At 50.3% G+C, this 18,995-nt stretch overlaps 1 protein-coding gene across 1 annotated transcript in view; it reads left to right on the forward strand.

Annotated features, from left to right (window-relative positions):
• Positions 1 to 18,995, forward strand: part of MYO15B (myosin XVB) — a 39,185-nt gene that overhangs the window by 16,298 nt on the left and 3,892 nt on the right. Inside the window, exons 24-58 of the mRNA XM_033518798.1 lie at positions 356 to 413; positions 1,890 to 2,020; positions 2,122 to 2,217; positions 3,776 to 4,011; positions 4,093 to 4,265; positions 4,955 to 5,027; positions 5,455 to 5,661; positions 5,753 to 5,832; positions 5,999 to 6,096; positions 6,279 to 6,366; positions 7,729 to 7,839; positions 8,006 to 8,100; positions 8,655 to 8,867; positions 9,346 to 9,442; positions 9,788 to 9,928; positions 10,170 to 10,359; positions 10,475 to 10,565; positions 11,094 to 11,301; positions 11,876 to 11,991; positions 12,521 to 12,580; positions 12,819 to 12,894; positions 13,385 to 13,503; positions 13,714 to 13,832; positions 14,228 to 14,369; positions 14,501 to 14,612; positions 14,907 to 15,067; positions 15,311 to 15,423; positions 15,524 to 15,584; positions 16,206 to 16,278; positions 16,643 to 16,719; positions 17,095 to 17,171; positions 17,752 to 17,882; positions 18,124 to 18,218; positions 18,503 to 18,580; positions 18,719 to 18,827. Coding sequence (XP_033374689.1) covers positions 356 to 413; positions 1,890 to 2,020; positions 2,122 to 2,217; positions 3,776 to 4,011; positions 4,093 to 4,265; positions 4,955 to 5,027; positions 5,455 to 5,661; positions 5,753 to 5,832; positions 5,999 to 6,096; positions 6,279 to 6,366; positions 7,729 to 7,839; positions 8,006 to 8,100; positions 8,655 to 8,867; positions 9,346 to 9,442; positions 9,788 to 9,928; positions 10,170 to 10,359; positions 10,475 to 10,565; positions 11,094 to 11,301; positions 11,876 to 11,991; positions 12,521 to 12,580; positions 12,819 to 12,894; positions 13,385 to 13,503; positions 13,714 to 13,832; positions 14,228 to 14,369; positions 14,501 to 14,612; positions 14,907 to 15,067; positions 15,311 to 15,423; positions 15,524 to 15,584; positions 16,206 to 16,278; positions 16,643 to 16,719; positions 17,095 to 17,171; positions 17,752 to 17,882; positions 18,124 to 18,218; positions 18,503 to 18,580; positions 18,719 to 18,827 — 4,105 coding nt within the window. The remainder of the gene's footprint in view (positions 1 to 355; positions 414 to 1,889; positions 2,021 to 2,121; positions 2,218 to 3,775; positions 4,012 to 4,092; positions 4,266 to 4,954; positions 5,028 to 5,454; positions 5,662 to 5,752; positions 5,833 to 5,998; positions 6,097 to 6,278; positions 6,367 to 7,728; positions 7,840 to 8,005; positions 8,101 to 8,654; positions 8,868 to 9,345; positions 9,443 to 9,787; positions 9,929 to 10,169; positions 10,360 to 10,474; positions 10,566 to 11,093; positions 11,302 to 11,875; positions 11,992 to 12,520; positions 12,581 to 12,818; positions 12,895 to 13,384; positions 13,504 to 13,713; positions 13,833 to 14,227; positions 14,370 to 14,500; positions 14,613 to 14,906; positions 15,068 to 15,310; positions 15,424 to 15,523; positions 15,585 to 16,205; positions 16,279 to 16,642; positions 16,720 to 17,094; positions 17,172 to 17,751; positions 17,883 to 18,123; positions 18,219 to 18,502; positions 18,581 to 18,718; positions 18,828 to 18,995) is intronic.

Consider the following 18,995-nt stretch of genomic DNA (forward strand, 5'->3'; position numbering starts at 1 on the left):
AAAGTGCAAGAGGAAATGGCCCTCTCTGCAGTGCAATATGCCAGACTTGATAGCAATGAGGGATGAGTCAAAGAAAACCAACTTTCCTGTCATTCCCCTTGTGGCAGTTGATTTTTAATTTAGGAATAGCTCCCCTTTCCCTGCTTTGCTGACCCATGTCACACAGCTGTGTTCATGCAATACCTCCCTATTTGCAGTGGTTCTGAATGTTGTGGAGGCAGAAGTCACTGCTTTGGCTCAGATGCTCCATCCCTGTCCTGGCAGCTTTTCCAAGGCAGTTTCACCCTGTCTCAGCTCAGGGTTTTTATGTGGCTCCTCTGCTGGCAGCCAGTGCCTGATTTGTTTCTCTCTCCAGGATGTGGGGCTGCTGGAGATCCCTGCAGAGCTCGCAGACCTCCTGCACTTTGTTGAAGGTGAGAAATCCTCCTCCTTCCTTCTCTTTCCTGCACTGTTTCACTGAGTATTTCCTTGTTTACATCAATGTATGTGTTTGTTCTCCCTGCTGCCTGTCACTGGCTTGGATTTGATTCATTATCATTGCAGTGTAACTCTGATAAAGGCAAATGGTACCATGGATGTTCTTTCCTGAGGAAAAGCAACTTGGGTCAGGGGGCAGAACACCAGCTTGAAAATCAGTATCTTTGTTAATTTTTCAGCTTTTCTTTTGAACTGGACTCGTAGAACTGATGGCAGGAAAGGTGCAAAACTCTTTGGTCAAAGATATGTAACAGCAAACTGCTTAATGAACCCAGACAGAGATGAGTATCTGGTGTGGAAGAACTTAAACCCATCTTTTACCTACTCTAAAATCTTTAAGGAAATTGAAGGGGAAGAAAATGACAGTTTTGACCATTTCAAAGAAATATTTTTAAGTTTCATAAAAAATTGCTTCCTCAAAAGAAAATTTAAAATAGAAGGGTAACAACTTGATTGTGGAACAATGTAATAACTTGAGGTATAACAATTTATCAGTTGAAGGATATAACAATATAATAACTTATGGATGTAACAATGTAAGAAGTTGAGCATGTGTTTATTTATCAATTTAGGGATGCACCAATTGGTTTTCAAATCACCAAAACACCACTAACTGCAATAATTTCACAAGCTGTTGTTCTGACCTTGAGCATTATGTGCAGTTGTATTTCCTCTGTAGCTCACATAATAATGTGAATATTTAAGCTGCAAATAGGTTGAGGCAGGATTTGCCCCTCTCTCTCTGTGTGGTGTCAAACCCAAAGCCAGCAGTGCCTGTGGGGGACAGTAAGGGAGACAATCAGGCAGAAGAGTTTTGTGAATTGGAGCAGATTGTGCTGGATTCCCAAATACTTCACATTTCATGGCAGAGCCCTCCAGGGACTATCAGCAGGTCTAGTGAGCAATGTAAGCCAGAGGAGCTCAGGGAACAGTGAAACTGCTGGAAGTGAAAGCTGATGGGAAATAAACAGGGAGGATGGGAGAGCATCAGGGACACAGCTGGAGGGAGAGGAATGCACAGAAGCTGTGCTGCACTGAGAAATCCCTTCATTTAGTGATGTTCTCTGTTATCCATTATAAATCCCTCATTACAAAGACCTCTCATTTCCTTGTGGACTGGGCAGTTGTCAGCAGATCTGTATGGGCTCAGCATTTCCTGCCTGTAAAAGCTGCAGAGCAGATTTGAATCTCCAGGTGTTCCCTGGAGAGAAGAGTCTGAAAAATCAGAGCTGTAAAATCTCCCTCCTGAAGAGAGTCCTTGTGATCTCAGGGAGGTCAGGCTGTGCCTGCTGGGTGTCCCTGGAGCTGGGGGCTGGTTCAGGGGCTCGGGCAGGGTGAGGTGCAGGTCAGCCAGGAGCTGCTGTGTGAATTGTTTGTGTCCTGCCCCCACACCAGATCTCCTTCTCTTGCAGGTCGACACCAAGCACAGGCCAACCAGATAACTGAGACACAGCCCCCAGAAGTCAAGGTCAAGGATAACCTTTCCCTCCCTCCCACCATCAACAGCTATCCTTTCTCCTCCTTCATCAAATCACACTTCCAGGTGGGAACTCTTTATCTCCCTTCACTGCCTCCCCTGTGGGCAGACATTGGTTTTAGCAACACCAGGAGCAAATATTTCTATCCTTCTTTGTTTCTTTGTAGAAGACAGATTTCCCTGGCCCTGGTCAGCCTCTGCAGCACCCCTTGACACACCTGGATGCTGAACACCAGGAGAGTGCACTTGAGATAAACAAACTGGTAAGAGAAATCATTCCTGACCTTACTGAAGAACAGGTGGGCACAGACAATGTTTTGATGCCTTGATACAACAAGTTGCTTGTGGTGGATGCTTTTCTTGTAATCCACTGGGGGCTGGAAAAGCAGAATAAATTGCTCCTCTAGGCCCTGGAGCCTGACAGAGATCACACACAGCCCCTTAGGTTTGCTGTGGTTTTGGGGAGGCACAGACCAGCCACAGACTGCTGGGATCAAAGTGAATTACCTCAGAATTTGTCAGGACATATAGGAATAGGACTGTTAAACTTTAATATCCCAATATTCCAGTCTGAGTAGCAATGATAAGGGATGTCTGTCTTCTCAGCCACTTACTCATCTATCAGTCATGAAAAAGTTTCATTTAACCCAGATCTTTTCCATGATGTGATTTATAGCAAACATCTCGATTGCACCTCAGGCTCACAGATGTGTCAGTACCCAACAGGGGACACTGAACTGCTGTGTAAAGGCTGGAAAGGGCAGGGACTTTGTCATCAGGAAAAGTACACCTGGAGCCACACCCTCACTCTGTAGTGTTTGTGTGAAGGGGATGGTGCTATTTCATCTCTCTGGATGTGAAACATATATTAGTTTATATATCTGCTTTAAAATGGTTGAAAATAGAATGAAACTCCAAATACTTTCTAAGTAAATCTGGTAATCTTTTTGGGAATTACAAAGAATTAAAATAAGCCCATTAAGAAAGTTAATACCTAAAAACAGTCTCTTGTTTTGTCCTTGTGATCCCAATTATAGAAAAGCTTAAGCTTCAACAAAATCTTGTGAGTAGGATTGTGTTTAAGCAGAATACTTTTATTTTTCTAAAGATCAAAGGCAGTTTTTCTTCCTTGCTAATGAAGTAGGGATTTGCTACAATGAATTCCATGAGAACTAAACAATCACCATCCCATTTTTCTCAGTGAATCTCTGACATGCTTGGTACCATTAAGTGTTTTTAGATGTGTTTACTCATAAATGTTCTTTCCAAAACTGTCAATTTTATAAAAAAAATTGATTTGTGACATATTGAAGTGTAGAGGATAAAATAAATAATTCTGTACCTAAGGGTGAGAAATACAAACTAAAAAAGCATTGAAGATGTCGATATGCATAGCCAAGAAGCTGAATCATTTCTTCAGTGAGTGTGTTGAGACACCACATCCCATAGTACCTGGTATAATATTAACTGTACCAAAGGCTTTTAAACACTCAGTGGGCTCAGTAGCAAATATCCTGTGGTAATTCACTTGTGTGTCTGAGCCCTGCCCAAGGGGAAATATTTTGCTCTAGACCAAATTCTGAGTCACACCTCAGAAGAGACTGAAGTCTGATCCAAGACTTTTAGTCAGGATCCAACCTCTAGAAACATTGCCTCCCAAATTGCCCAGCACTTTGGTGATGCACAAAACCTGAGGACAGACCCCAATCTGAGTGTTGGCTACCCAGGCTCACAATCATCCTGGTGCCTACAGCTCCTTACACAGTTTGGGACACAGGGTTACAGCTCCAGTTCTCTCTTTCTTGTCCCGGATGCCTCCAGATTTTGCGGTTCATTGGTGACAAGAGTCTCAGTGGCTGGCAGGAGATCCTGCTGGGCAACTACATTGCTGGGAGAGGTCTGAGTGATGCTGCTCTGCGCAATGAAATCTTCAGCCAGGTGGTTGCCCAGACCTGGAGGAACCCAGACCCTGAGCACAGCCAGCGAGGCTGGGTCCTGATGGCGACTCTGCTGAGCTGCTTTGGCCCCTCACCAGCACTGGAGAAGCCACTGCTGAAGTAAGAGGAGAAAAGACCAAGTCAGGCTTACAGAGGGGTTAGGAGGGATGAGCAGTGCTACATGCAGTTGCCTTCTCCTAGGTTTGTGTCAGACTATGGCATGGAGGGCTACAGCGCTGTTTGCCAGCGCAAGATGCTGACGGCAGCTCAGTGTGCAGAGCCTGCACCCTCTCGGGCTTACCCTCCCACCCAGCTGGAGTGGACAGCAAACCAGAGGAGAGGCAAGATGGTGCTGGATGTTCACACCTTTAATGGTAACTCAGTCTTTTGGCCCTCCTGCTATCTTTTTGTCTCTAAGGACTCTTCTAGTGCAGAAATCAGCATTTGGGAAATAATTCCTTCAACAAAGTAAAGCAGATCAGAGCACTGTTTGCTGGTACAACCATGGGGGAAAGCATCTGAATTTAGATCCAAAACTTGCAGAGGCCTGGTGGGACCTGCTTCTCAGGCTGAGGGATGAAATTGTCTGGGTTTGGGCCCTGCTCAACAGAGGGTTGTTCAGGCTGTGCCTCTTTACAGGGCTTCTGTCCATTACAGCACAGCCCATGCAGCAGTATTTTGCTACAGGAACTTTCTGCCTTTCTCCCTTCTCAAATATTACCTGAAGCTGCCTCTTGAGCAGCCAGCAGCTCTGTGAATTGAACACAGAACATCCCTACTTTGGCTCCTTGTGAGTGGAGTGATCCCCAAGCAAGGGGTCACTGGAAGAGTTTTCACCTGTCAGGTTGGAAATGCCAACCTGTGGCATCAAACAAATATTTTGGATGTGAATGTGTCCATGTGGAGCCTTCTCCTATGGAAGGAGAGTTTCAGTCCTCCTGTGGTCCTGCTCAGGAGTGAGTGAGACTTTCCATCCAGGCTCTGCCTGTGTCCCATGGAATGTGGGTGCTGCTTTGGGTCCTGCCAGGGAGGCTGTGGGTGCTGACTTTGCTCTCTGTGCCAGAGGAGAAGTTCTCAGCTGAGGTGGAGTCCTGGATGACTGGGGAGCAGTATGCAGCCTGGATCCTGAGTGCAAGGTACTGCCAGAGGATGGGGGAAGGTCTGGGGGTGTGAGAGAGGCTGTCAGCAGCCCTAAGGTCCAGACTGGTTTGGTCTGCAGGCTGGGATTTATATGGTCATGTGTAGAACACTCATTTCATGTCCATCCCAGCCTGTGCTCCCTTCTTCACCCTTAACATAACCTCAACCATAAACCATATTTAAGAACAGAGGAACTACTGGTGTGATCTGTGAGGGCAGCTTCAGAGAAAAAAAATAAAAAAATAAATAGGACAAATCTTAAATTATTCTAGTTTTTTTTTCTAACCATGAGCACTTAATAGTTGATTCACACCCTAATTATAAAGGATTTAAGCCAGGATAAACAAGGCAAGAAAAAACTGAATGTAGTGTTTTCCTTCCACTCCCTTTCCCCTGCCTGCCTGGACACCTCTCCTCTCCCAGGGGCTGTGACAAGAGTACTCGAGGGTGGTCTGTCTCCATGTTCACTGGAAACACATGGCAGGACCTGCTGGGCTCTGACTTTGTGCTGGACCTCATTGGAGAGATGGAGGAGACCAGCAACTTCAGCAGCTCCTCCCAGGCCCCCACTGAGTACCCCATCACTCCAGAAAGGGACAGGAGCATCCTGCAGTCCTCTGACCTGGACATGTGAGCCACCTATTCCTCCTGCCCCACCACTTGTGGCCCTGTCACCCACCTTTCAGCACTCTGCTCCTCATCTCATTTTCCTCTTCAACAGGATCCCTCCTGCTCCGGGTATCCAGGCCCCTGCCTTCCCCCCACCCAGTCTGCCTCCAGAACTTCTTGGTGTCCACCCAGGTGAGCTTTAGCCCAGTGCTGTGGCTGACACTGGGAAGGGCCAGATGGGCCCAGCCCATCAGGGCAGAGGGGGAGTCAGGAGATTCTTCTGAAAGATGACTAAAGGGAATGGAGGCAGGGGGATGTTTCTTACCTGCCTTGTCACCAGACTTCTTTCTGCCCCCAGGTTCAAGGTTTAGAGATGACTTGAGTACCCCTGTAGGCTTGGATCACTATGTGGATGATCTCTTCAGCCCTGTGCTACATCAGGGCTCCAGAGTATCTGTAAGTCCCCTGATGTTCCCTCCTGCCTTCTGTCTGCAGCTTTCCTGTCCCTGTGAGTCCTTTGAGTTCTTCCTGCATATTCACTGCCCCTGTTCAGCTCAGACATGCATTTCAATGTCTGTCCCTCTGGGAAGTCTGTCTCTCTGAGCTCAGATAACTGTTTTGGATTCATTTTGGTGCAGGATATGGAGAACAGAGAGATTCTCACCAGACGCATGAAAGGAGGTGGCAAGATTGGACCCACACAGAGAGGAATCCTTCCCTCTACAGGTCTGTAAGGGCATGGGGACAGCTGGGAACACCTGGAACCACAAGACCTTCAGTGAGCACAAGTCAGGGAGCCCCTTAAATGCTAATTATTGCATGTTCAGCTGGTTCATGCAGAGCACTGGGCTCTAGCATAGGTTGCACTCCTCACTCCCAGGTGAGACAGATGCTTTGGGGAAGGTGTTAGATAAGGGAACAACTTTGTTGGGCTTTTAATTTCTCTTTTGATCTGGTCTTGGAGTCAAGGCAGCAGGTAGCTTGTTTCTGACCCAGCCCACCTCTTCCCATGACAAACACTTGTAAGTCATTCTATTCACCCATGCTTTCACAGAGTAGTTGGTGCCTTTATTTGGGCTGGTTTTAATCTCTCTTATTACCTCCTTACAGAACTTCCCATCATTGGTAACTGTTCCTTGGGTTAGTAAGTCTGAACCCTGAAGAGGTTCTGGTTTGTGTGTTTGGTTTCTTTACTTTTCCTCATTTCTGTGGAGCTAAGGCTGTGGCATTTGCAGCAGGGTGGAGTCAAGCACCAATATATTAATGGCACTGACAAATCTGCATGGGTAGGAACACACCCAGCAGTCTCAGAAAGGTGGGGAATGTCCAGTTCAGTCATTCCTGAGATAGGGACTACTTCTGGCTATTGGAGAGGCTCTGGGGCATGATGAGCCCTTTTACAAATCACTGGCCTGAGGCCACTTTGTCACTTATGTGGCTTCTTAGATGAGTGAGGTATATGATGATCTTCCCATGGCATCCCAGGGCTATTCTCACTGGTGAGGACATCATGATTCAGAAGATTTGTGCTGTGTGCTGGCTCCTCCCAGCCCAGTCTGACCCTCACACCCCTTGCTCTGCTGGCTTCAAACTCAGCAGGGTTTGTTCCTGACCCTGTCTGGGACTTGACTGCTGAGTGCAGAGGAATTCCTTCCTCCCCACAGCTCCTCCCCATGACACACAACACCATCCAGGCCAGGGCTCATTGTTCATCCAGCCTTGCCACCCACTGCAAAGAGACCAATATGGATGTGACAGTCCCAGCCCCAGAGATCCTTGCCCAGTCCTCAGGAGAAACCATCTGTGATCTACACAGGCAGGAATTATTTATCAGTTTATTATTTATCAGTTTAATCATGAAGAATGGTGGTGTCCTAAGCTAGGCTGCAGAAACAGAGTCTGGATACTGCTATTTAAAATCTGGCAGGTCACACATTTTTCTTATGTTTCCTTTTTCCACCTGAGTTTTGCTGTGTCCTGATGTGGTTGGTGCATATGGAGAGCACCAGAGGTGTTCTCTGGGGTTGCTCAGGATATTCTCATGTGGGATTCTCCAAAGCATTGTGCACTTTGGTGTTTTGCCTCTAGGCTTCTCTGGAATGACTCAAACACCAGTTTACCAGCCCGTGCCCTCCATGGTGGGGATGCCAGCAGCCATGCCCATGATGCCAGGGGCTGCTGGGGTTGCACCTATGCCAGGTAACAGCAGTGTTTCTGTAACTGCAGAGGAGAGGGGGTGGAAGAGGGGCTGTCAGTGAAGCCTGTGCATTTCAGTGTCAGGTGAGGGGCTCAGTGAACACTCCAGGCTGATGCTCAGACTCTGTTCACATGTTCATGTTAAAGATGTGTGTGTTGTCTCCCACAGCCATGGTGATGCCCCAGCCCATGGTTCCAGCTGTAGATCCCAGCCAGCTGGCAGCCCAGCAGCAAGCCTTTATCAACCAGCAAGCCATGCTCATGGTGAGTGGAAGGGCCCCAGGACCTGGGGAAGAGCCACACCTTGGTGTTTGTGCCTTGGAGGGGGAGGCCAGCTCTCCTCCTCTTTGGGCCTGCTCTGTGTCACTCTGTGCTCGTGCTGGGGTGAAAAGTGGGGATTATTTGACTGCACAACTGGGAACCCTCTTTTTACCCCCTTTGTGTCCATGGGGACACTGAGGCACCATCAGTGAGAGAGGAGCAGGGACAGGAGCAGGTCCTGAGAAGATTCAGCTGTAATTCCCATGGGGTTTTAAGGTGGATTTGCTACAGATGCAGGTCTGCAGTGTTCTGCTTTCTGTGCAAAGCCATGTGAATGCATGGCAGTCCCAGGCTGGCAGCTGAGCCTTTGGGGGGTGCTGCGAGCTCTGCATCCTTGGCCAGGTGGAAGGAGACTCCCTTGTCCACACACTGGGAAATTTGCTGTGCACTGTGTGGGTGGTTTGGTGTTGATTAACAGTGAAAAAGCAGGACAGCCTGTGACTGATGGCTGGGTTTGTATAGCCTAGAGCTCATGGACATTGCAATTCCTTCCCCAGGCCCAGCAGATGACCCTTCAAGCCATGAGCATTTCCCAGCAGCAGCAGCAGGAGCTGCAGAAGTGGCAAAAGTCTCTTGAGAACTCAAGGCCAAAAGTCTCAAGCTCAGCAAAAGCCTCAGGCCCAGCCACTCTCCCAAAACCCAAGACACCTTCCAGCAGCCAGGCATCACCATCAAGGTCTCCAGAGCTACCAGCTAAGGCAAAAGAGCCGGTATGAGAAACAAACAGGTGTGGTGGATTTGGTTTGAATTTCATGTTTGGTGTTTGCTCTGCATCCATCCATGTGTGGCTGTGGTTTGGCAGAGAGGAGAGCAGAGATTTGTGCTTACTGATGATGCTGAGACCTTCCAAACTCTGCTTGCTGAGTCTTTAAGGATCAAACCTTAGTGGTTTTTGCTATGTGGAGGTTTGGTTGCAGGGTTGGCCAGTTCATTTCCAGTTAAGCTGAATTTTTCTCCAGGAGAATTAATTACTCTGAGTTCCTTATCTTCCAGCAAGCTGTGTTGGGCCTCTAACATAATCCCTCTTCTCTGTGCTTGGCTGAGGGTTCCTTGTGTTAGAAAATGACCTGTTGGGACACTCCTGGGTGTGGAGAGGATCTAGATCAGGACATTTTGAGACAAAATCACCCCTGAGCTGAAGGGCACTGCTGGCTGGTGCCAACTAAACGAGTGGTGCACTGTCTGCAGGATTACAACTACACAGAAGAGGAGTTCTCCAGCAGTGAGGATGATGACTATCCTCGGGAAACCTTCCAGCAGAAGAGAGAGTACTTCCAGAAGATGGGTGAGCATCTGCCACTTTGGGAATTTCACTCATCATAACACCTTGCTCTGCAGCTTTCCTGGCATGCCCAGGTGTTCTTGTCTCCCTGTCTGGAATCCAGCTAATCCCTGCAGGAGCTGCTGGTGATGTGTGTACAGGAGTTTGGGGTTCTTGTTCAGCTAGCTATAATTCAGATTGTGACCTGTTGTGAGTCAGTGTTCTAGAAATCTCTGAGCTTGTGACTGCCACATTTTCCCTCACTCTAGAAAAGAGGTTTTGGCTGACTGAGGCAAGAGTGGGAACTGTACCATCAGTGCCAGGTTTTTGGTGTGGGTTTGACGAGCTCAAGTCCCCCTTTCTATGCAGGAGAGCAGCACATCCGAGTAAAGAAAGTCAGACCTAGCAAAACCTGGACTCCTCCAGCAAAACCCCAGCCAAAGGAGGAGGAGAAAAGAGAGGAGCTGGAGAAGAGGAAAGAAGTGAAGCCTGTCCCTAAAGCAGAGCCAGGTAAGATGTTGTGCAGTGGAGACCCAAAGGTTGACAAGGAAAAATTTTCCAGGAGCTTAAGGTCAGGATTTAGGCAGAGGAAGAAAGGATCTGGCTGTTCTGGGAGTCTGACAGGAGAGGAAAGAGGAATGTCAGGGCATTGCCTGTCAGCATCAGAGGGAAAGAAAGGGAAGGTCAAATGAGATAAAGGGATTTCTCCTGTGTCTTTGCTGTCTGTTGATTAAAGCTGTCACCCCAATAGCTCCTGTTTCGCCTCTGCCATCTCCTAAACCAAAGCCAAAACTGGAGACACCAAAACCAAAGAAGGAGCCACCTGTAGTGAAGCCTTCAGGGCCTGAGTCTCGTCCTGCACCCAGCCACGAGATCGGGAACATCATCAAAATGTACCAGAGCAGACCAGCCCCTGAGCCCCAGCCCTTCCAGCCCATCAGGTGAGAGTGTGGGATCCCCCTGTGGGCAGGAGGGAGATGGGGGTTCTCTATCTCAGCTCTCCACCTGGCTCCATTTTGCCCAAACCCCATAATGCTGTTCCCTGTTCCCTTGCAGGAGAGTATCCAAGCCATTTATAAAGAAGAATGACCCCAAAAATGAAGCTCTGGCCAAGCTGGGAATGATGAACCCCTCACCTCAGCCATCAGTGAGTTCTTTGCTCTCTGGTTACTTCAGAAGCTCAGCAGAGAGCCTGCTCATCCCATTTCCAGCAGGCTGGGGTCTCCCTGGTGCTGCAGTAGCAGCCAGGTGATTTCTCGTTGGGTTGTGAGATAGCTGAGAGCTCACACCATGGTGCTGCCCATCCTAGACTGGGTTCCAGTCTGTAAAGTCATCTGAAGAAAAGGCTCTGGAGCAGCAAGTCCTATTGTGAGATGCTTAAGGCTGATCTGGAGCCAAGCAACTCACATTCTCCACATTTGGTACCAAGGCTTTGGCTTGTTAACATCATTTTTTCCTTTCCAGACTGAAGGCTTTAATCTCAAATACTCGGTCCTCTGGGTTTGGTTGATCATCTCTGTGGATTTTGTGTTAATCTAAAGGCATTGGTGGGCTGTTCACACAGATCTTGCTACAGGGGTGGGCTGCAGCCCTGGGATGAGTTAGAACAGGATTGTCAGGACAGAGCCCAGGAATGCAGGGAACGACTGGCTCAAAGGGTTTTGCTGTCTTGCAGCCATCTCCTGTGCCACAGGAGAAGAAAACACCTCCACCTGTCAAACCCAAGCCAGGGCCAGCTTCCAGCTCTATCAAGGAAAAGCAGTTGCCTCTCCTGTCCATCTTCAAACCAGAGGGTGCCCCACCAGCTTCCCAGGCCCCTCGTGCTCCCATTCTTCCCCAGCCAACACCTGAGGACCAAGGCAGGCAGGAATCCACAGGGAAAGGTGAGCACTGATTTCCCCCATGTGGGATTTGGTAGCAGGACAGGGAGGGGATGGAATCAGCCCAGGAGAGCCATGGCACAGGTCCTGGCTGATGCCAGTGGCTGAGGGAGCTGTGTGAGGCCAGGGGGATGGTGCAATCTGCTCTGTGAGCAGGGAGATGTCACAGTTCCAGCATGGCACCTCCCAGCTCTTCACTCTTCCCTTCTGAAAAATGCAGCTAAAAATAGAAAGGTCAGTTGGGCTACAGCTTTATCAAGGTCCAGCTCACAATACTTTTATTGTTTACCTGCAGCATAATTATCAAAGTGGCAATAGTTGGGTGGACTTTAGACCAGGGAGGAATGGGAAGCCAGGTGTTTCACCTTACAAACCTCTGCAGGGATCTTAGAGACAGGCTGAGGAATGAGGGAATGTTTCTCAGAGGGAGGCTGAGCCTGGAAGACCTTGGACACGTTAAGAATGTTTGGAACATTCCATCAGGAACTGTCCCCTTTCTCCTGGTTGGTCTTTGGTGGGTGGAAAGGGCCTTGTAACCCATCCCAGCCCATCTTCACTGTTTTTTCTCCCCACACAGACTCTGCTGTGACGGTGGCAGGTGATGATGGGATCAAGACCCAGCTGTACAAGCTCACTGCCAGTGTCAGCTTTTCCTATGTTGACCCTGCCTGGAAGATTTTTCTGCGCAAAGAGGTTCAGTTCCTTATCTGAGGAGTAGCTGTGGGGGAGAACTCGTCCCATCTTTGGTTAAAATGTGGTTATTTTGGTCATAGACACTCAATGTAAGATAAGAGCACAAAGATAATTCTGGGAGCACGGACACAGGAGTTGGAGGCAGGGGATCATGCCATGGGGAATCTGGGTTCTGCTCTGCCTCACTGACACCTGAGTCTCAGTTTCTCTACCTGTTCTTTCCTTCCTCTGTAGACCACTGAGAAATCCAAAACTGAATTTGTTGTTGCCTGGTACTTTCCTGTTAAAATAGTACAATATGTTTAAAATAACGTATTAGAGAGTGTGCTAAATTAACCAGGGTTCATCCCTTGGTCTGACCACTCAGGTTTTGGTCCTTTACTCCTGTTTATATTCACAGTGTCTCCTCCCTGCCTGTCCCTGGAGATGAACTCACTCCTCCCTGGCAGCAGGGCATATGGATTGCAAAACATCCCTGGGGAGCTGCTTCTGCAATATCTGTAACACCACTGTTACCCTTCTCTTGCAGGTGTTTTACCCCAAAGAAAATTTCAGCCACCCTTACTGTCTGAACTTGCTGTGTGAACAGGTAAGCACTGGAGTGTGGCTCAAGGCCAGTTGTCTTTCAGGGGACAAAACACTCCATAATTACATTGCATAAGTTACCTTCACTTCTCCATCTCGAGCAGTGCAAGTCTCTTCTCCAGGTCCATCCAGTCCAGTCCCTGTTCACTCCTCTCTGACACTCAGTTTAACAGCCTCAGATGCTCCAGCACAGCCAGGTGTGGCCTTTGCAGTGGAAGTCTGTCTGTTCTCTTCCTCTGCAGATCATCCGTGACACCTTCTCTGAGTCCAGCTTTCGGATCTCCAGGGAGGAGAAGCGCAAGATGAAAGACCTGCTGAGTAATTAACAGCCCCATCAGCCCTTCCCCTCTGTGCCCATCCCAATTTCTGCTTTGGAATGAGAAACTGGCCTCCAAGCCTTTCACTCAGTACTTAGGGCAGAGGAGAAATGTTTGTCACTGCTGCAGGAAAGCACATTTGTAGAGTGCAATGGAGGAATGTTTGTTTATTCCACATGGCCCTGGAATTTCTGTGAGCCAGAAAAACTTAGTTCTGAAATGTTTATTGTGGGGAGAGGAAACTGAAGCCCACTAGGCTTTGTAATAACCAAATAGGATTTGTATTTGTTTCAAATCCCAACTGACATGATCTTCATGGAGAGAGGGATGGAAACCAGTAGCAGACTGGTATGTGCAAGAGTCCTTCCCGCTCTGCACGTGGTTTGCTGTGCTGTGAACACAGAGGGGCTGCTGGGAATGGATCTGTGGGCAGAGGGAGACCTGGCCACCTTTGTCTTTCTGAGCAAGTAACTGTTTTGTAACCCTGCTAGTGGAGTTCCGAGTTGGCAACAATGCCCAGTCCATTCAGGAGGACGGGATAAAGAAGAGGATTGTAGTGGCTGCTCGGGACAACTGGGCCAACTATTTCTCCCGCCTTTTCCCAGTTCAGGTGAGTCTTAATTCTCTCACCAGACCTTGGGCCTGCTTTAGCTGTCTCCAGTTCACTCTTTCTGTCCCCCTGCCTGGCCACACTGCAGTGATTCTGTACCTTCCAAACCTTGCAGGGTTTCACATCTCTTGTGTGGCATCTCCTTTCCCTGGTGCTTCCTGTACAGGTGGGATGGAGCCCTTGATTCTTTGTGCTGCACTTCCCTTACAGGGTGAAAAGGGAAGTGATGTGCAGATCCTGGGTGTTTCTCACCGGGGCATGAGGCTGCTGAAGGTGGAGAAAGCAGCTGGATACCATCCTGAGCACCTCAAGATCCTACGCAGCTATGGGTGAGCAAAAGGGCCCTGGCTGCTGCAGGAGGACAGTTTGTGTCTGGCAGGGTGTTGGAGGCAAACTGAATGGGGAAGCTGAAAATTCTGAGTGCTGTGCTCTCTAGGATTATCCTAGGCCAGCTGTGACTCACTGACCCTCATTTTAATGAGTCTGGCTTCTCCTTCTCCTTCCTACCTTGAGCTTTGCTTGCAAGTGAGCGCTGGGTGTGAATCAGCTCCGTGTGTGTCACCACAGGGAGCTCCTCAGGGTGCAAGCCATGAGCAGCTGGTGGAAGGCCAGCATGGATAATGTTGAGGCATGTCTCCATTCCCAGTCCTTGGAATGGGCTCCCATGCCCACGCTCTGCATCCCAAGCTCTGGCAGAAGGAGCCTGAGCACGCTGTGTTCCCAGCTTTGCAGATGTGCTGTCAGTGGAGGTGAAAGGCAGCCATTCCCTGGAGTTCTCCCTGAAGACAGAGCAGCTCATCCTGCACTCTCCGAAGGCTCCGTGCATCAAGACCATGGTGGAACTCTTCATGCAGGAGCTGAGGCAGGTGAGGCAGCAGCTGGAGTAGGAAACGAAGGTGGTTTCCCAGATGAACCTGAGAGTGTCCATGGGATGACATGATCCGAACCCTTCACATCCTTGGGATGAGATCTGACCTGGCCATGGCCTTTTCCCCAGGACACCAACTACGTTGTGGCTCTGCGCAGCTACATCGTGGATGACAAGAGCCTGCTCAGCTTCAAGAAGGGCGACCTCATCGAGCTGCTGCCCATGCAGGGCGTGGAGCCAGGTGAGGGGGTGTGGTGGCATTGGCAGGACCAGGTTCAAGGGCCTGCTGGCTCCATGGTGCCCAGAACCAGAGGAAGACAGGGTGGGCTGGCATCATCAGCCTCCAGCTCTGCCAGACAAGCTTTGTCCCAGTTGCCTCAGTTGTAGGAATATATGTTATATATATATATATATATGTTTTCTTAGGATGTGGGAAAAGCTGGTGAATCTGATGCTCTCCTTTGCCAGCAGAGAGCTTCAGTGCCCATTTCTCTTGGCAGCTGCCCTGGTTCCTGACTGTCTGCTGCTTTTCCAGGGTGGCAGTTCGGCTCCACCGGTGGCCGCTGTGGTCTCTTCCCCACCAGCCTGGTGCAGCTGGCTCCTGCCCCTGACTACCTCAGCGCCAGCATGGACAGACGGGGAGAGCAGCGGAAGAGCATGAAAGCTTCCCCAGAGAGCAGGAACACCAGCAGGGAGGTGAGCAGTCCTTGGGGAGGAGCACCCAGGGGACATGGCTGGGTTCTGTGGGAGCTGCCAGGGTGGGTCCATGGCTCTGGTAGTGTCTGACCTCTGAGAGCAGAGGGGAGATAATGAGTCTTTGCAGATGAGACACTCAAATCCATCACAGTGTTGGATGGGAGGCACCATACACAGGTGAGGTCTGGCAGCTGAGAATGCACACTGCAGTTCCTCAGCTGATGTTTGGTGGTGTTCCTGCAGAGTTCTGTCCTCAGCCTGACACCAGAAGGCACCAGCAGCATCTTAGTCCCTGCTGGTGACCATTACACCATGACTGACTTCGCCATCGCCTACTTCCGAGAGGCCCAGTCCCTGTGAGTAGGCTGTGCTCCTTCCCAAACAGGACCTGGATAGCCTGACCAGGCCATTTCTGGGGGTATTTCTTGGACTGCATGTTCCCTCTCCTCTGTCTAGGCAGGGCCTGAAGGGGACATCTGCTGAGAAGAGTGTTGCTGACCTGGTGCGGCACACCAAGGTGAGCTCAGCCTCTCGCCCTGGCCACAGCCAGAATCCCAGCTCCAGCACTGCCTCTGGCTCTGTCCCCACATGAACAAAGAGCAGATCCTTGCCTGTGGTCTCTGGATGAGTATTGGTGTCCCCTACTCTTTGGTGCTGCCTGTGGGATCCTGGGTGGTGAAGCCTGCAGAGCACAGCCCCGTGTCACCCATAGCCCTGTGTCACCCACAGCCCTGCAGAGCACAGCCCCGTGTCACCCATAGCCCTGCAGAGCACAGCCCCGTGTCACCCACAGCCCTGCAGAGCACAGCCCCGTGTCACCCACAGCCCCGTGTCACCCACAGCCCCGTGTCACCCACAGCCCCGTGTGACCCATAGCCCTACAGAGCACAACCCTGTGTGATCCACAGCCCTGTGTGACCTACAGCCCTGCAGAGCATGGCTCTGTGTGACCCACAGCCCCGTGTGATGCACAACCCCATGTCACCCATAGCCCCATGTGACCCACAGCCCTGCAGAGCACAACCCTGTGTGATCCACAGCTCTGTGTGATCCACAGCCCTGCAGAGCATGGCTCTGTGTGATCCACAGCCCCGTGTGACCCACAGCCCTGCTTTATCCCTGTGTTCTGGCCCTACAGGTCCCAATCCAGGCATCTTTGCTCCAGTACTCTGACAGTGAGCTGAACGAGCTGGCTACAAAGAACTTCCAGAGTAAGGATCTCCCTGGGACACAGCACTGCAGAGGGAGGCAGTGGGGTGGTCAGGGTGGGCACACACAGACACTGTGGGGCTCAGTGGGAGTGGAAACTGGGTGAGGAGGGCCCCTTCTAAGGCATCCCTGCAGTTCATAACCCCCTGTGTGCTTGCTGAAAGCTTCCAGCAAAAGGGACTTTGCCTTGAGTACAAGGTGCTTTGAACAAAGTACCTTGAACACTGCCTGGGCTTTGGGCTGATGCCACATGTCCAGTGTAAGCCCTGTAACAGCAGAGAAGTTTCCAGGACATTTCCTTGCCCACTGCCAGCCCCATGGCAGAACCATCCCTGCTCAGACTAAAGGCCAGGCTTTGCCTTGCAGCGCTGATGCGGTTCATGGGAGATCAGCCAAAACACAAGCACCAGGCTGAGGTCCAATGCATCTATGAAATCCTTCAGGTTTGTGAGCTTCCCCTGGGAAAAGTGCAGAAGCACCAATGGGAATGGAGGGCCAAGACCTTGCTGGGAAGGAAAAGAGCAGGGAGAGCCATAATGGCACCTCCTTCATGAGGAAGGGAGCTGAAACAGACTGTGGGGAGGGGTTGTATGTAAATAGTTTCCCTGGATATCACTGTCTGGATGAGAGTACAGCTTGCTCTCCTCTCTCCTTCTTTGAGCCTAAGTAGCACTAGGGACCAGAGGCTGCAAAGCCCAAACTTTAAGCCAAACTGTCAGAGCTCTGAAGCTGGGAGAGGAAGGACACAGAGATGACCTGGGGACATCTCTGATGCTCTCATCCCCTCTCTGATGCTGTTTTCTCCTCTCTGGATGCAGCTGTGCAAGGAAAAGGAGAATTTACACGATGAGATCTACTGCCAGGTCATCAAACAGGTCACCCACAACCCTCAGCAGTGAGTACCAGCACTGCCAGCTCCTGTGTGTGCACAGCTGGAGAGCAACCATCTGCTGCAGGGACACCAGGGCCAGGGGAGAGGGTGTCCCCTCATGATGGCTTGTCCCCAGCTGTGCAAGTGCTAAAGCTCATGCTGAGCACTCAGGACATTTTGTCAGTCACTGGGTCTTGCATTTTCACTTTAGTGGATATTTTTCCTTATATTTGTGGCTGCTGATCTATCTGGGCACCAGTAAACATTCCTGGTGGCTCCTGGTTATGGTGCTTCTCAGAGCCCTGATTTCTTCCTCCCAGCCTTGGGGAATTGGTAAACACCAGGCAAGGACTGTCTTGGCCCCACGCTGTCCTGTGAGGTGGCAGCTGTGGAATTGGAGTGGCCTTGATTGTTCCCTTTCTTTGCTTGCTGTTGGAATAACTGAATCAATCTCTTGCTCAGCACAAGAAACCTCTGACCAAGGCCTGACACTTCCTTTTCTGCCAACTGCCAGAGGTGTTCAGAAGGGCACAAGCTCACTTTGAGCTGCTCAGAGCGGGGATTGTCTCATCCCAAGGTGCCCACAGTCCTTTCTGATCCACAGGGAGAGCGAGCTGCGGGGCTGGTTGCTCCTAAACCTGCTCACTGGGTACTTCCTGCCTTCCAAAATCCTGATGCCCTATGCCACCAAGTTCCTGCAGCTGGCCAGCAGTGATCCATCCAGCACCCACCACGGTAAGACTGTCTGTGCCCTGTAAAGTAAATATTCCAGATCTAATCCCCCCATCCTGTCATTCCTCTGTCCTGGACACTGTCATGGTTTGGATGTGCAGGGTGGGAGGTGAGATCAAGTCTCTTTGCTCCCCTAGCAGTGACCAGGGGTTAAAGTCAACCCATCCACGATGACCCAACACCACAGGGCACGATGTTTAGCTCTGTTTGGCTCAGCACATGGAGCTTTTTCCTTTTCCTGCAGATATAGCCAAGATCTGCCAGAGCAACCTGCGCAAAAACTTCCTGTACGGGGGCCGTCGGCACCTCCCTTTCCCTGTGGAGATGGAGGCTCTGCTGGTATGGAGGGGCTGGGGAGTGGGGTGGGTGCTGGGAAGGGGGAGAGGGAAGAGGTTTTGTTGGAGGTGCCACGTGCAGTGTGACAGGGGCAGTTCCAGGAAAGGAAATGGAGCATGTGGGTGGAAGGAGCTTGGGAAGTGCAGTGCCATGGAGTGGGCAAGGGAAGAGGCAGGAGCTGTGGACAGGCAGTGGAAGGCAGGGATGAGGAAGGAGAGGGAGAAGCAGGTGTGGGGCTGATGGGACCCTGCTGGGATGTCTTGCTGCCTGAGCATTGTCCTTTGCAGAAGGGACACGGTGCCCGCCGGCTGGTGGTGCTGATGCCTGGAGGCATGGAGTACCTCACCAGGATCAGGACATTCACTGTGAGTTTCCAGCTGTGAATTCCTCCATTGCTCTGGACTCTGAGCCACACCAGAGAGATCCCTTATCTGACAAGGAATAATGTGTCTACCTGCTCTTGGGCTTGTCATGGTATTCATTTCCTTCTTTCCTTGCTTCAGGTGGCCAAGGAGCTCTTGCAGGAGATCTGTGAGCAGATGGGAATAGGTGAACAGCAAGAGATACAGGACTTTGTTCTCTTTGCTATCAGGAGTGACGACAAAGATCTTGGCAAGTAGAGACCAGCATGGAACTTCTCTCTTCCAGCAGCCTCTGCAACAGGGAGCACCACTGCTCCTGCTTGGAATAGTCCCTCTACCCTTGCTGGCTCCTGGGAGGGTCCTCTTAAGCAGTTTCCCTCTGTATTAGGGTTAAGGATTGATCCTTCTCAGGGGCTGT

This window comes from Parus major, chromosome 18, assembly GCF_001522545.3.
Source record: "Parus major isolate Abel chromosome 18, Parus_major1.1, whole genome shotgun sequence".
Classification (NCBI taxonomy): domain Eukaryota; kingdom Metazoa; phylum Chordata; class Aves; order Passeriformes; family Paridae; genus Parus; species Parus major.